We start from the raw sequence: 14,646 nt of genomic DNA on the forward strand, positions 1-14,646 counted from the left end.
GGCCTTTTATGTCTCTCTTTTAAGGAAATTCAGCTACTTCCTGGTTGAAACAAATGATCATATATGCTTACCTGCATGACAATCACCAGCCTATCAAAACGACACTGTCCCAGTCTTGTGGCTTTAAAAACTGTTTGAATAAACTGTCTTTAGCCAAGAATATACCCTATATAGTTTAAAACAAGGAGTTCTCACACTTTTTTACTGGGGGAAATCTTTTTCCACAACCACTATATTATAAACCCTAAACAGATTAATTGTGTTTAGTGTCACCAGATGCTGTGGGCTGATATTTCTCCATGCGCGCCAGCAACCCAGCGGTCTAATACACCAAGCTAAATAGTAACAGGAACATTATAATGCACCCTGAGAGAAGTAAGAGCTGGTGACAGACTGATATGATGTTTCCCAACCTAATGTGGGAGGGAAATAATGGATCCAATATGCTGCTTTTACTGGCGCAAATAGTTCCAGTCTATATCTGTGAATTTAAACAATGAAGTTCAGTTTTCTAACTTACAGGAATTTATTCTGAGGACCACTTAGCAATAGGTTGCGGACCCCTGGGGATCCTCAGACCCCACTTTGAGAACTGTAGATAAAAAAAAGAGCTAATGAATGCTTTATTTTTGGAAATTTCTCCAACAGTGAGTCACAGCTGGAATTTTTCCTGTGAGCTGTGGACATCTGCCTTGTGCGACTGCTGAGTGTCCTTTAGTGTTGCACCAAAAGCCCTAATCCTCTGTATTTAAAGACTTCTCTCCGGCTAATCTCTTAAGACGTTAGGATTAAGCTAAGTCTTAATCTTAATGATATAACTTTGATGACTTGTGGTGTGATGACAGAAGGCATGAAGATAAATTTAAAAGGGTCTGAAATAAAGATTAATATTTGTTTTACATTTTGTAGGATTTAACTACAACGTATAGCTGCCTCTATACAATCTGTGCGATGGGACTGCTCATCTGTTGTCTGTTAAAGACAGAGAATGATAACATTGGTTCAGTCAGGGAGCACATGACCAAAAGAAGTATTTTCTATTTGGCCTGGTCTGGGACTCCCTTGTCCTTAGAGCACCAGCGTGAAACTCCATCTCCTGTGATGGAGATGGGTTGCAATGTGACTTGCAGGTGTGTAGTACCTGTATGCAGGCTAAAGCTTATTAAATAGTGCACCCTGTATGTGATTTGCTAATTGGATCTGTAGAAGGCGGTGAGCTGAGAAGAAGAAGAAGAAGAGTGCACCCAAGCCTAGTTTCAAGGCCTGCCTGAACTAATGCGATGCTTGATTTGTAAGCTTTCTATGGTGAGTAAGGGCTAAAAGAAACTCATTTCACTGGGTGTACAAAGTGGGACAAAACAACTGAAGGCAAATACTATTTGATCCTGGTCTGCTCCTACAAAGCCTGTGAATCTCTGACAGGCATGAAGAGGCTCTGTGTCCTGGAGGAGAAATGATACAACAGACCAAAAGCTTCCGAGGCTTTAGACTGATTCGACCATGAGCGCAGCAACATTAAAAAGAAAACAACAAAACAAGAATCTACATCTAAGATCTGATGTGGAAAATGTCTGCAAAATATATATATCCATATATAAAAGACAATCTATGTGCATCTAAAAATTTCTGTCATCATATAATCATTAATTAAGACACTGCTTGTGACTTCTAAGTGGAATGTCAGTCCGTCCTCTGGGCTTGTGGTGCTACTCTGCATCGGTGATGTCGAGGTGGTGCAAGGGTGACAGTTTTTCATCACAGCCCTGTGTCATGAATGCTGGGTGTCCATTGCATAGCCTTTAGCAGGACTCCATTTCAGTGTTAGAAGCTACACGGGGAGAGCCCACTCTGAAGGCACGGCATGCCCACCGTTGGGCCTGTCCGGCCCAGCCAGCACTGGAATGCAGTGGCTCGTTCCCCGGCCTTCCTGACGCTAACATCAGCAGCGTTCTCAGATGTGACAGCACTGGTCAATTCACGTGGTAAATTGCTTCAGTCAAAGCATAAGAGTGAAAGATACAGAAAGGATGAGAGAGAAAGCAAGGAGAGAGTTGAATTTGCGCTTTCTCCTCCAATCCAGAAACCCTCTTTCTGATGAATGTGCTGGGGTCAGGAGGTGTGACGTCATCAGGGGCCTCTGGGTGAGCTGGCGTGTTGACTTTCAGGGTTAGGCGCCCAAGGGGGAGGGGGATGGAAAGGACCACAAATGGAGGGTAAGGGAGGGACCCTTTTCCCCAACCCTAGCATGTAATAGCAGGGCTTGTGGTGGGAGCTGCACTGTGTGTGTTAGTCCACGGACTGGCTGTCCAGCTGAGGACGGGGGCAGTAACTCAGATGGCCACAGAGAGGCTTCTCTGGAACTGCTGAAGAGGGTGCAGGCCTTTTTTTGCCCACTGCTGGTGTCCCAGATCACCTGGGATGTGGAGCTTAGTTCTCCCAATCACAGTTCAGTGACATGGAGAGGGTAGCTGGGGGGCGCATGGGCAGGAACCTGCGACTGGAGCCGAAGGATGTGGCAATCGTGGCAGAGCAGGTGGCCTTCCAGTGGATAACAGCGGTGCCTTTCCTCATCATTTAACTGGAGACCGCAGTCCTGAAATAAATATAATTACATATATTTAATAATCACGCTCACACATATTAATAAAAATCCATTTAGACACTATAAAACATGTATTTTACATGCACTGCTAAATTTTGAGGTTTTATGCTATTTTGCTTCCAAAATGTCGCAGACTGGTGGAACAATCATACAGTCAGGCATTTACCTTTTGCTAATTTGAGATTTTACACATGAACTTCAGACATTTTCAGCAGAATTGTGTTGGGATGATTTCAAAAGGAGGAAACAGCAGGAAAGAGTGTACTTCAAAGACCGAAGCTGGCAATGTGGTTTAGATGAGAGAGCTGCCTGGGCAGAGCACGCCGGAGGCAGCACACATGGTGCTACTTTGACTACTGGCTGTACATTTTGCAGATCAGAACAAAAAACCCAAATTACCCATCGACCTTTTCAGAAGTGAGCTTGCAGCTTAAAGACTGTCTAATTTCATCTGACGTTTCCACTGTCACATGGATCTCTTGGGTGCATGCACTACTTGGCACGAGTAAGCAAACACCTTTTGTCTTTTTAAGTAAAATAGTAGATGTTTATGATCCACGACCTTCATCTTCAATCCTTTGTCCGATATATTCAATTCAATTCAATTCAATTTTATTTATATAGCGCCAAATCACAACATAAGTCGCCTCAAGGCGCTTATCAACCATCCGTTCTCTGCACATGTCCAAACCATCTCGACCTGAGCTGTTCCTCTGATATACTCATTTCTAAGCTTGTCTGTTCCAGTGATTCACAACAAATATCCAGGTTTCTGCTGTGCATATTTAAATAGTGAACTGTAGACCTGCGATACAAAGTAACTGGAGAGGTTTTAAAGTAATAATTATAAGCTTTCAATATTTAACCAGTAAATATTGAATTTCAAACATATATCTTTAAAATCAGATTTCTTTCTTATATTTTAAGCCCAAAATCTCCACCTATAGCTACCAAACTTTCAATTTTTGGAGCAGTCTATATCCTGAAGGTTTTAATAGCATTCAGAGTCACATTTATGGAAGATTTTACTCTTAAAAACTTGGGGGGGAAAGTATTTTTTTCCTGTTGATAACAGCAAAAGCAGATTTCAACAAATTAAGCCACCTGCAATATAAAAGTACTTTGCTCAGTGTAAAGTTATTAGTTAGTTTTTTAATTATTTTTACTGTCTTTACCTGTAGTTTCTTTCCTTAAAGAAATAATTTGAGATTTTGGGAAACAGGCTTGTTTGCAGAAAATGAACAGATGAGAAAACTAATTAGTGACACCAAGTTGTGCCAGTGACTTCAGTGTGGGCGTCTTTCTGGACCCTCGTTGTAAACAGGGTGCTGACTCTGAGACAAATCATAGACAGTGAGTGGGTTTATCCTTGAAGAGTTCAGATGTCCAGAGGGAACTGTGGGTTTGAGAGAAGCTGCCTCCAAAGACGGGGATAGAGGCTGTGCAAATTGTATGCTTTGATGAATGAGCACACTGATCTCTGAGCCTGCAGAGGAATTCTGCGCATGGCTGACACGACGAGACCCCGATGTGGACCCTGACCATGTTGGAGGGATTACATAAACTGACTGCTAACCACTCGGGTGATTTAAAACCGGATAAACAGCTTAAAAATGTACATATTATAAATGAATTTTCACTGTGCATCAATGTGATTCTCGCTGTATTTTCAAAAATCCAACTGTCGTGTTACAGCATTACAGAAAAAACATGTTTTTTTCCCCTCAATATGTAATTATTTACCATCTTCAGAATGATTCAACTGCAGACTTTACCCTTCCTGTCCATAAGCCTCCCTCTCACCCCCCATTCAGAGCTCCACTGAATGATTACCCGCTGCTTATATAACGATCTGATGCATTTCTATGAAGCGGAACCTCAGCCATTCAGACATATGCAAGTTGTATCCTGCTCAGGGGATAGTAAAAATGATCTCACGATTTAGAAAAAAACCCTGCTCAATCGCTGCAGGGAGGCGTGAAATGTTTATTTGTTTCACTAAACATTCATGGCAGCACACTTGAACTAAAAAAAAAAATCTAGCAGCCAAGTTGAGCGACAGGATGACTGAGATGTCAGAAGCTGGGTTTAAGCAGCAAGCCCCCAGCCGAGCTGCAATGCGCTTTGTCAATGAGTCACATATTGAGCTGTAACCTTTGGTTGATATCCATCAGTATGTTTTTTTTCCCCTGTCTGTGTCTCATTCATTCCACAAGAGCAGTGATTCACACTCGCTGGTAGAAAACAGTGAGTCTATTCTTATCCCACGATTTGGAGATCTTACCACAGTTCACTGTGTTTACGGGACTAAGCAGATGTGCACGTGTGTTAGTGTGTGTGTGTGTGTGTGCTAAAGTAGTGTGCAAATATGTCCTTGTGTGTGTTTTTATAATTTCAACCGCCTCAAAAGTTGAATCACGCACAGTGATGCTTAATTCACTCTAATCAAATCCCAGGCATGGCAGATCACTCTTACTCATACCTTGTGAAGTGTGTGTGAGAAAGAGAGACTACAGTCAGTGTACGCAGTCGAAGTGACTCACCTCACAATGGTAGCACTCCACGTGGTAGTCCTTGTCCATAGAAACAACGCGAATAGTTTCCTCAGAGCCCTGTGGAGACAAACACACAGAAAGTGATGAGTTTGATGTTTGAGCCCTGCAGCTTTTATTATTAATTTTTGATTCATTCATTCTACTTTTATCTAAAACATATTGGCTTTTATTTTCACCTTCAAAGCAAAAGCTTTTGTTTGCTTTGGTTTTTGTACATTTTTTCTGTAAGCATCTCCCTGTTGGTGATTGTGTGCTAGTAAGAGATCATTAAAAAGAAAATCCATGAAAAATTCAATGAAAAAAGAAAATCGGACGATTCTTCCCTCACAGGGCGCCGCTATGTGGAGCTGTGATTTTTCGATTGCTTTGTGAAGTTATATTCTGACTTTGTGCTCGTTTGAATCTGCAGTGGGTGTGGTGGATCTCCTTGAGTGTGTCAGAAGGGCGACTCTTCAAGTTGAATTTTTGAGAATGCAGATGTAAATGAAGACAGTCAAATCTGGTGAGAAAGTGAGTGATGAGTGAGAATTAGGTTGTTCTATGTGAAGGTGCAGTTTGGGTCAGTTGTGGTGAATGTTCTCCCTCAGACACGTTGGGATGTTACAGAAAACCTCAACACTCTGACAAAGATCCCAGGGGGGGAAAAAATCACGCTGTAAATGTTTGTGAATCTGAGCTTGGACACCTGCTCCCGGTTGGTATCTGAGTTGTAGCAGCATCTCTTATTGCCGTTCTTGATCCCAGATTAGATTTTGCCACCTCTTTTACATAGATTCGGAAAAAATTAGTTACATGAATGAGCCTTTTTGCAAATACACCCGACGTTCACATGATTAATGTCAAATTCTGGTCTCTGAGTCCAACCAAAGTCATCAGTAACACTCAAAAACGGCAAGATGTAATATTGTTTTGCTCGTTACCTGGGCTGGAAGGATGGGCTGGTTACATGAGGCACACTTGGGGGCAAAAACCCTGTAATGGAAAAAAAATCGTCAACCTTGTGTTTAACTCAACTAAATCTAAAAGTTGTTTTTAGACATATAATACACATTCATACCCAATTTTTGGATGCTGTTTAAAATGTAAACAAAAACAGAATGCAATACAAATCTCACAAACCTATATTTTACTCACAATAGAACAGAAAACATATCAATGGCTCAAGCTGAGAAAATCTACCACTTTAAGGGAAAAAAATTGGCTCATTTTTCATTTGCTGGCAGCAACACATCTCAAAAAACTTAGGACGAGGCCATGTTTATCACTGTGTACCAACAACAGATGGGATGGGCGCAACAAATGATTGCTCTTGCCATTAAATTTAAATTGATGTAATATTTATCACGAAATAATCAAATATTTCAATTTAAACATGTGACATGATAATTAAATATGAGTTTATGAGAATTGCAAATCGTGGCTTTCTGTTTTCATCCCAACTTTTTTGGAATTGTGGTTGTAAATACCAGGACAATAACTAAACAAACAGGAGGGTGTGGCGTACCCCCGTGACACCTGGCAGACTGAGACAGACTGCTTCTTTGTGCCAAACATTACTTTTACGTGCTGAGCTGTTTGTTTACAAAAACGATCGTCTTCTTACGTGTGGTAGTCTTTGACACAGTAGATGTTGTTCTCAACGTCCACAGTGAAAGGCACTCCATCTAGACCCTCCTTACACACAACACAGCGGAAACAGCCGGGATGGTAAGACTTGCCTAGTGCCTGGAGGATCTAAACTCCCACAAAGAAAAAAATAGAGAAGAAAATAGAAGATAATAATAGTTCTTATATAGGACTTAAATAACAAGTATGGACATGCAGTAGGACATAATAGGCAGAGAAAGGGTTACACTCTCTAAAGGGCTGTCCAATTTTTTATTGGAATAGCGTTATTCAGACAGTATGTGAGATTGCTGGAGTGAAGGTCTCAAATATAATTGACTTTGGACTCCTGCAGGACAAAAAGATGATAACTTTATCTTGGAGAAAAATTGATGTAGCTATAGATATATGTATGAGTGAAGGAAATTATATCTTGGAAAAATACTGGATTATACAACACTACATCTTTTTTATCTGTATCTTCTTTAAAATTCTTTGTTAAATATGTAAAGTAAAAATTCTCTGTTCTCCTCTAACGATTGTGAAAACACAGCAGCATGCTTAGTTGCTGAATCAGATTAATGATTTTTATTAAAAACGTGGTTGATAAGGAAAAAAAGGTCTTCGTTGCTCAAGGCTCTTACCATCTCCATGATGAGGTGACCACACACAAAGCACTTCTCAGCCGTCTGCTGGAAACCAGAGTACTGTGGGTGAAACCAGACACGCAGATTATCATGCTGAGTATTGCTTTTTTGGATACTGTTGCACTGACTGACCTTGCAATCACAAGCAATGCTTCACACTTTCTGCATGAAAACATGTTTCAATCTTGTATTTATCTACAGAGGGAATTGCTTGTTAAATGAGATCAGTTATGCCCTTTTCACCTCTATATCTTTATTTTTGAACTCTGCGTGAATTACAATTAAAAACAATTCTTATTTGTCTCATACTAAATGTAAATGTAGCCTCAAAAAAGCTGTTACAGTTTCGCTCACTTTTGCTCACTTTGGCTGGCTGCATCTTCTAATGGTTCACTTACACCAGAGCAAAAATAGGATGTCAACCACCTAGCAACTAAGCAGAATTGTTTGTTTCCCAGTGACTGTATTATTATTATTTTTTTGTTTTGTTTTGCTTTGAGCATGTGGCACATTCAATTTCTGTGGGACCTCTGTGCTCTCAGTCAGAGCTGTGCGTGTCAAATGACCATTTAAGGATATCATCTCTCTGACATTGTACAGAACCAAGAGCTGAAAAAACTGCCAGTGTTCAGTGTTTTGAAGCGTGAGCTGTTGAGCTATTCAACCTTAATGTGTTGACCTCATTATTTGTAACTTTGACCATGTTAAATGTAACAGTTTAATTATGAAAGGAAATAAATAAAAGCATAATAGATACACTTTATAATGAGATGACCAGGCTTTATTTAGAATCATCTCATCATTCTCTTAGCCTCCATTACTTTTTTTTACAGCTATAACTAATTCGTCAAAGATTCCTTCATGTTGAGGGAGTTTAGTGCCCTCTGTCTTCTACAGGAAATAAAACACTCGCCAACACATCAGTAGCGCCTTCCCTTCAAACCTGAAGCCCAGGCGAATAATTAAAGCGACCATCTGCAGCACACAACCCCCTCTGGGTCGTGACCTGATTGATACAGAGGGGCCTGCTAATGGAGACACTGCTACCAGGTGGAGGTGGTAGGTCATGATGGGCAGGCTGCCCCCTGCCCTGACATCTCTGCTCTGAATCTACCATCTGCCAGCACCTCCCCCCACCTATGAAACACCCCCAGGGTGACAGCCCAGACTAGCCGTGCATCAGCCGTAGGAGGGAGGCGGAAGGAGATTAGTCTCATCCCGACATCTCAAAGGTGCTGATTGTAAATTGCAAAACAGGAATCTGAGTGTTTCCTAACAGGCCAGCAGGTTACAGGAAAGCTGCCTATAAACAGGAAGTACTGTCAGCACATGAGGCTAACAGTTATGGTGTAATCTGGACAACAAAACCAATTTCAACATCTGCGTTAGAGGAAGTGTTTGCAGCCACCTTCCTTGTTTGAAATCAGTCACATTTTATTCAAATCACATACAGCTAGAGTAAACAAAATATGATGGTCACGATTCTCAGTGTTCAGTGGAGCATGAGATCAGGTCCAGTGTCTGGCCTGTTAACCTGCAGCAGATGGACCAGGAGTCTGAGAGCTGCAGCTGTCCAACCCTCCTCCTCCTTCTCCACCTCCTAATTGTAAGTGCCGGGGAGCAGCTCACAGTGTAATTGAGCTCCTTGGGGAAATTATTAGTGTGAATTGAAGGGGTGGTGCTAAAGCCCTAATTGTAGCTGTTCAGTGTTTTTCCTCCAGAGGGTTCAAGAATGTAGCCTGAGGTCCTAATTCTTCGCTCTTTCTGCTCCACCTGCACCCCCGTCTGACTCCAGCATGAGGCAAACACACAGTGATGTACTCATCACAGAACAAAATCAATAACCACGAGAGCACTTACCAGAAAGTCCTCCTCACAGTAGACCTTTCCATTGACGTTGTAGAACGCTTTCCCTCGTAGCCTCCTCCCTGAAAAGATGAACGGCAAATTAAAAATGCAACATGCAAAGATGTATATAGACTATATAGTCAAAAGTATGTGGATGCTCATAGTTTTGTTCTTTGGGTCTAGAAATCTTAAGGCACAGACCCTTACAGTAAACAAGAGAACCGCTTATATACAGTGGGAATATTATTTCTCATCTCCTTGCATTCATTTGCTATTTTGTTGTCTACCAACAACCAAACAGTGTGACGAGGGATTTTCTGACAACCAAACATTATTATAGCACACTGTACTTTACAGTATACCACAAGTGGACATCAAGGTATGAATTATTTTTTTTGTAACGGCACATTTTAAGCAGTTCTTTCCTTTAACAAGGGTTAGGGTTAGGACGTGAGCCCCAGACTTTATGTGTAGTTGTTACATTTTGGGAATTACGAATAAGTGATACAGCAACGGTCTTGGTTAACCTACTGAAAGAAGAAGAAGAAAGACAACTATCACAAAAACCATGTGTCTTTTGACTTCAGCTGGACTGAATGATCATCATCACTGTCATCTGTCAGTACAGTTTGGGTAATAATAAAAAAGCACTTTGCAAATGAAACATCTCATCTGAGAGAAATAGGCCAACATCAAAATAGTGGTAGACTGTTCAAAAGTGTCTGATTTAAAAGTGTCTTTTCCAGTGAAGGCAAGGTATCTGCCAATGGACTGATGACATCCAGATGTTACAAACTGATTCAAAAGGAGAACTAATGATATGTCAGAGAACACAAAGACTATTTTTCAAACATATAAATATAGTCATCCCTTTAAATTCTGGCTTACACAGAAATTGTGAAAACCATTGCACTGAACATCGTTGCACACCAACCTTAGCCCCCCCCACATCAACATGTTACCTCAGCAGAACAATGCTAACTGCTACATACCATGAAACCCACAAAGTTTTAGGAATTAAAAAGAAGAAACCATCACAAACACAAAATAAGTCCAACACACAAACACTCAAATGACCCAAAGGCTTGACTGCCAACGTGCCATGACATTCTCAAAGGTGCCATATTCTTGCTTTGAAGGGTCAGAGATGGCATGAGGAGGATTTACACGATATTAGGCAGCTGGTTTGAATGCTGTGACTCATCAGTTTAAGTAATTGCAACTTTGTGGCAACAGTTTCCACTTTGCTTGCAAACTGACCGTCAGGTCAGAGGTTGACTTTCTTTTTGCATAAATTCCAAAACTTTTTAAGAGGACCTGCAGATTTTTTCTGTGTAAAATTTTTTTTTGGTGCAACCACACTTTAAAATCTTAGCTGAGTGGGAAAGGATTTGACAAAGTTTAGTGTAAAACCGTAAAAACCATCCCAGAATACTAGAGAAAGCAAAGAGATGAGCTTATCCAATTTTCCACTTTTTAAAATCTGATGATAAAATAGTCGATTTTCTTTATTGCTGGTTTGCAGATTTCTGTCACAGCTGCACCATCCACCCACTGTTTAAACCTACTGTTTGTAAAGGACATGAAAAGGAAGCTGAATTCGGAATAGAAGAAAGGTAGCTTAAATGAAAGAATGTCGGCCTTCTAGTGAAGAGCAGTTAAAATTGCATGTCGCAGGTAGAGAATGAACTGAGTAGCTGCACCGAGGTCCAGTATTAGAAAAATAAATTGTATCTTGAAATACGAATCCTCCCGCAGACATCAATAATAAAAATATGGAAGAGAAAATGTGCACTTTTAGACTGTATTTGTTAGGTTATCACTTCTTTGCCCCCCAAAAACTAAAAAAACTAAAAAATAAACAATGAACCAATTATTTCAGAAAGAACATGCGATATAACACTTCTGTTAACTTTTACATGCAAAAACACATCCTACTGTATCCTTTTCTTTTATCTGCCACGGCCACAGCACACAGAGTGCGGAGCAGATGGTTCGCTAAAAAAAGGCAACTTTCTGCCTCCGTTTAATTACCTCAACCATTGATCCCGACAAGAATCCATTCACAACCCATACACAATCAATACAGCAGGCTGCTTGCCAAACCTCCCCCAAAAATCTCCACTCTTCCCTGCTATTGTGCACTGCTCACAGACAGACCAACAATAGCAGACTGGAGGGAGGATGTCCCTTATTCTGACACATACAGAAAACGACAACCAGCTTTTCAACACCGCTTCATTATTCTAAATAACTTTAAAAACCCTAAAAAAGTCACAGGCCCACAACACATAAACATGTCCACACTGTGAGCCCGGGTTCAGGACACCGAGCTTCTAGCGCAGAGTGAGAACACTGAATTCCTCTGGGTTAGACTTCATTCATCAGAATCCAAGTTTGAATCCAAACTGAAAAGGAAATTCTGCTGCGGGCTGGCTTCTACAGCCCCCTGCCATGCATCTCACACTGCTCGCCCATTCAAATTCATTTAACAGCAGCGGTGTCTCTGTGGCAGCACGATGACTTCACCCAAGCCTGGCAGACGAAACCCATGGATCTCATAAATCTGCAGGATTAGTCAGATTTAATTGTCGTCCTGAGCCACCACTGATTTTATGGGTGTCCCAGCATGAAAAAGATGCTGCTTTTTTTTTTTTAACTTAAATTTATGCAGTCGCTATATTTCATACACATGCACTCACATGCACTCACACACAAACACACTGTCACAATGCTGGGAGATGGCAATACATTAACATCCACATAAATGGCTGGAGCAGCAGAGGAATGTTGTCCACACAATAGGTGAGACTTTTAAGACTTTGAGACTGAGGAGCAATTAGCATTTTGGTAGCGAGGAGCAAAAAAGAAAAGGAGGATTGAAGAAGAGCTCTTCATAGATGAGACTTTGAAGGGGCTAAACTGGCAGGAGCAGTGAGATTATAGTGAACAGTGCAGCAGCAGGGGCTGCGAGGTGTTGCTGTGTGCTGGTCTGTGGCCTCTGCTCTGGAGTTTGGGGTCTGGAAGGTGAATACAAAGGCCCCAGTGCTGATGACTGTGTGGAGCGCTGCTAGGGGAGCAGGCCGACTGAGCAAACGGGGACATTCTTTCTGCCTGAGGTCACTAGCTGGTCCCATTCATCCCCCCCGCACCTCTCCAGCACCCGCTCTCTGCCCACTTCCATCACCAAGAAAAAGAGGGGGAGGGCTCCATGCCTCCCTCTCGCTCCTTTGGCCTTTTGTGACCAGACATTGCTGCAGAGGGGCCGAATGTCCTCACAGTCCTGCAAGGCATTGAATCAGTAGCTCTATTTATATTTTGCAATCTACCGGCAGGTTTTACAGAGCCTGATCCATGATTATAGCTCAGTCAAATTGCTCCCATTAGGCCCCTGACTGCATGTAAACTTGAGCATATTTTACCCATCCTGGCATCATAGACTAGCTAGATGTGCAGTTTGGGATTTACTTTAAAATCCTTTTCTCATTTTCATGTCTCACTCTGCTTGCTTGTCTTAGTTATTACTTTTAGAAGTTCCAACCAGAGGTTGTGTTAGACTTTGTCATCACCTTTCATTTTGATGGACAGGGTTGTGAAGTTTCCTAACTTTCCTAACATTACCTACCTACAAATAAAAAGAGTATCCATTGATGGGGACATCAATGCATAAGGGACAAATAATGGTACATCACAAAAAAGAATAGAAATGTAAAAAATCTGCTGTAAGGTCACTCCACATGTCAGCAGCAAAAGAAACAGATTCGACAGTTCAAGCGGAGGCACTAAAACAACCTTGTGTCTAAACTAGCAAATATAAGGTGACTTGAGCTGGGTGCTTGATTGAGTGTAATCAAATGCATCAAAGAGGGCTGCTGCAGAGGCGAAAGCTTTTTGTGTCCGATTTTATTTTATTCCGAAGGGCAAACTCTGTCCAACCTCGCTCTGCTGCTACACCCAAAACTGAAATAACCAGCATCATGTTTCCAGCAGGAAGTGATCGTAAGTTACCAAAAGTTTTTAATGATTAAACTTTCCAATGCTGCAAGCTCTTACTTCCCCATGAGGTTCATTTTGCCTGCCTAATCTGCTCCTTCTGCATGAGGAACCAGCTGCACCCATGACTCAGTCGTAATCACGCTCTGACACCTCACTGGAGGATTCAACCGTGTATGCTTAATTTTAGGTTGTATATATAGAAGACAGCAACTGGTGTGTTTATTTAATATTTTTGATGAATCCACCATCTAATCCATCAAAAAGACTGACAGACTTCAGATTTTTCCATCACTGTTTAAAAAAAAAGAAAAACATTTAGTTAACTGGAGTCAATTTTCAATTGATTCAATTTTAAGGCAAAAGTTGGCTCAGGGCACTTTAATTTCAAACCATGCTCGCATTATTTTGACATCACAGCATTTGAAACTAGAGGTTTACAACTGATTTTGTTAGGTTATTTACACAGTCATAGTATTTACTTAATTTCATAGTTGATATTTTATAGGGACAGGTATGCAACATGCCTAACAGCACAGAGCTAATTTTCAATAGCATTTAAAATCCATGAACGTCAGCACACCACATGCATATGAGTTTGGTATGGTTTATAATGACACATAATGATGAGTGATTTTCTCCTCTCCCTATTTCTGCTCCTGACCTCTGCACGTATGACGGCCGCGTGCAATTTTTGGTCATTTACAAATCTCAGCTCATCTGTTAGTGCATGCATTTTGAATGCTGGTGTTGCCATGGAAATGAAGACTGATGTGTCACCATGGCGAAGGTATCATTCGGCTAAATTTTCCTCTCGTATGGCAGTTTCGGTTAAGCCTATTCAGTCAAAAAAGAAAGAAAAAACCCAGCAGGAGTCACTCGTCTTCACTGAAAGGATAGAAATCATTTCATTGGGCATCCAGGGTGTTTAGACACTTTCACCTAAAATGAGAGCTGTGTATTTTTTCTACACAATGTTAGTGTGTCTGAGATTCATCCTTGGATCATGTGGGAGATGTGGCCTTTTCTACGACTACCAAAATGAGAATGTAGGAATCTTATTTTTGCATAATACAAAAAGAAGATTTAACACGTTGCAGTGACTTTGTTAAGTCGCATGCTGTTTCTGGTCTGAATAATTTTTTCCTACCGATAAGATACAGATGTAATTGTGACCTTTTGTACATTTTGGATGCAGGACATGTGTCGACTATTCTCTGCAACTCTAGAAAACTGACAAAAAATCCAACCCTTAAGGTTAAGTTCATGGCTGGAGTTAAAATAGAAGTGAAGATGACAGGATTTCTTTCAGTGTAACCTGAGCTCATGGTATGCACATGAAGCTCGACCCAAGACTTCCAAAGCCACAGAGAGTCCCCCCTTTGGATAGTACTTT

General features: G+C 41.1%; 1 protein-coding gene across 1 annotated transcript in view; it reads right to left on the bottom strand.

Moving 5' to 3' along the window:
* Window positions 1–9: 9 nt before the first annotated feature.
* The window catches only part of wtip (WT1 interacting protein), a 34,665-nt gene continuing 20,028 nt past the window's right edge, over window positions 10–14,646 (bottom strand). Inside the window, exons 3-8 of the mRNA XM_005727613.1 lie at window positions 9,270–9,337; window positions 7,407–7,469; window positions 6,761–6,891; window positions 6,078–6,129; window positions 5,146–5,214; window positions 10–2,593 (exon numbers count right to left, since the gene is read on the bottom strand). Of these exons, the coding sequence (XP_005727670.1) occupies window positions 2,441–2,593; window positions 5,146–5,214; window positions 6,078–6,129; window positions 6,761–6,891; window positions 7,407–7,469; window positions 9,270–9,337 (536 nt within the window). The 3' untranslated portion in view covers window positions 10–2,440. The remainder of the gene's footprint in view (window positions 2,594–5,145; window positions 5,215–6,077; window positions 6,130–6,760; window positions 6,892–7,406; window positions 7,470–9,269; window positions 9,338–14,646) is intronic.

Source organism: Pundamilia nyererei, unplaced genomic scaffold (genome assembly GCF_000239375.1).
Source record: "Pundamilia nyererei isolate P.nyererei 1_Seehausen unplaced genomic scaffold, PunNye1.0 scaffold00025, whole genome shotgun sequence".
Taxonomy (NCBI): Eukaryota; Metazoa; Chordata; class Actinopteri; order Cichliformes; family Cichlidae; genus Pundamilia; species Pundamilia nyererei.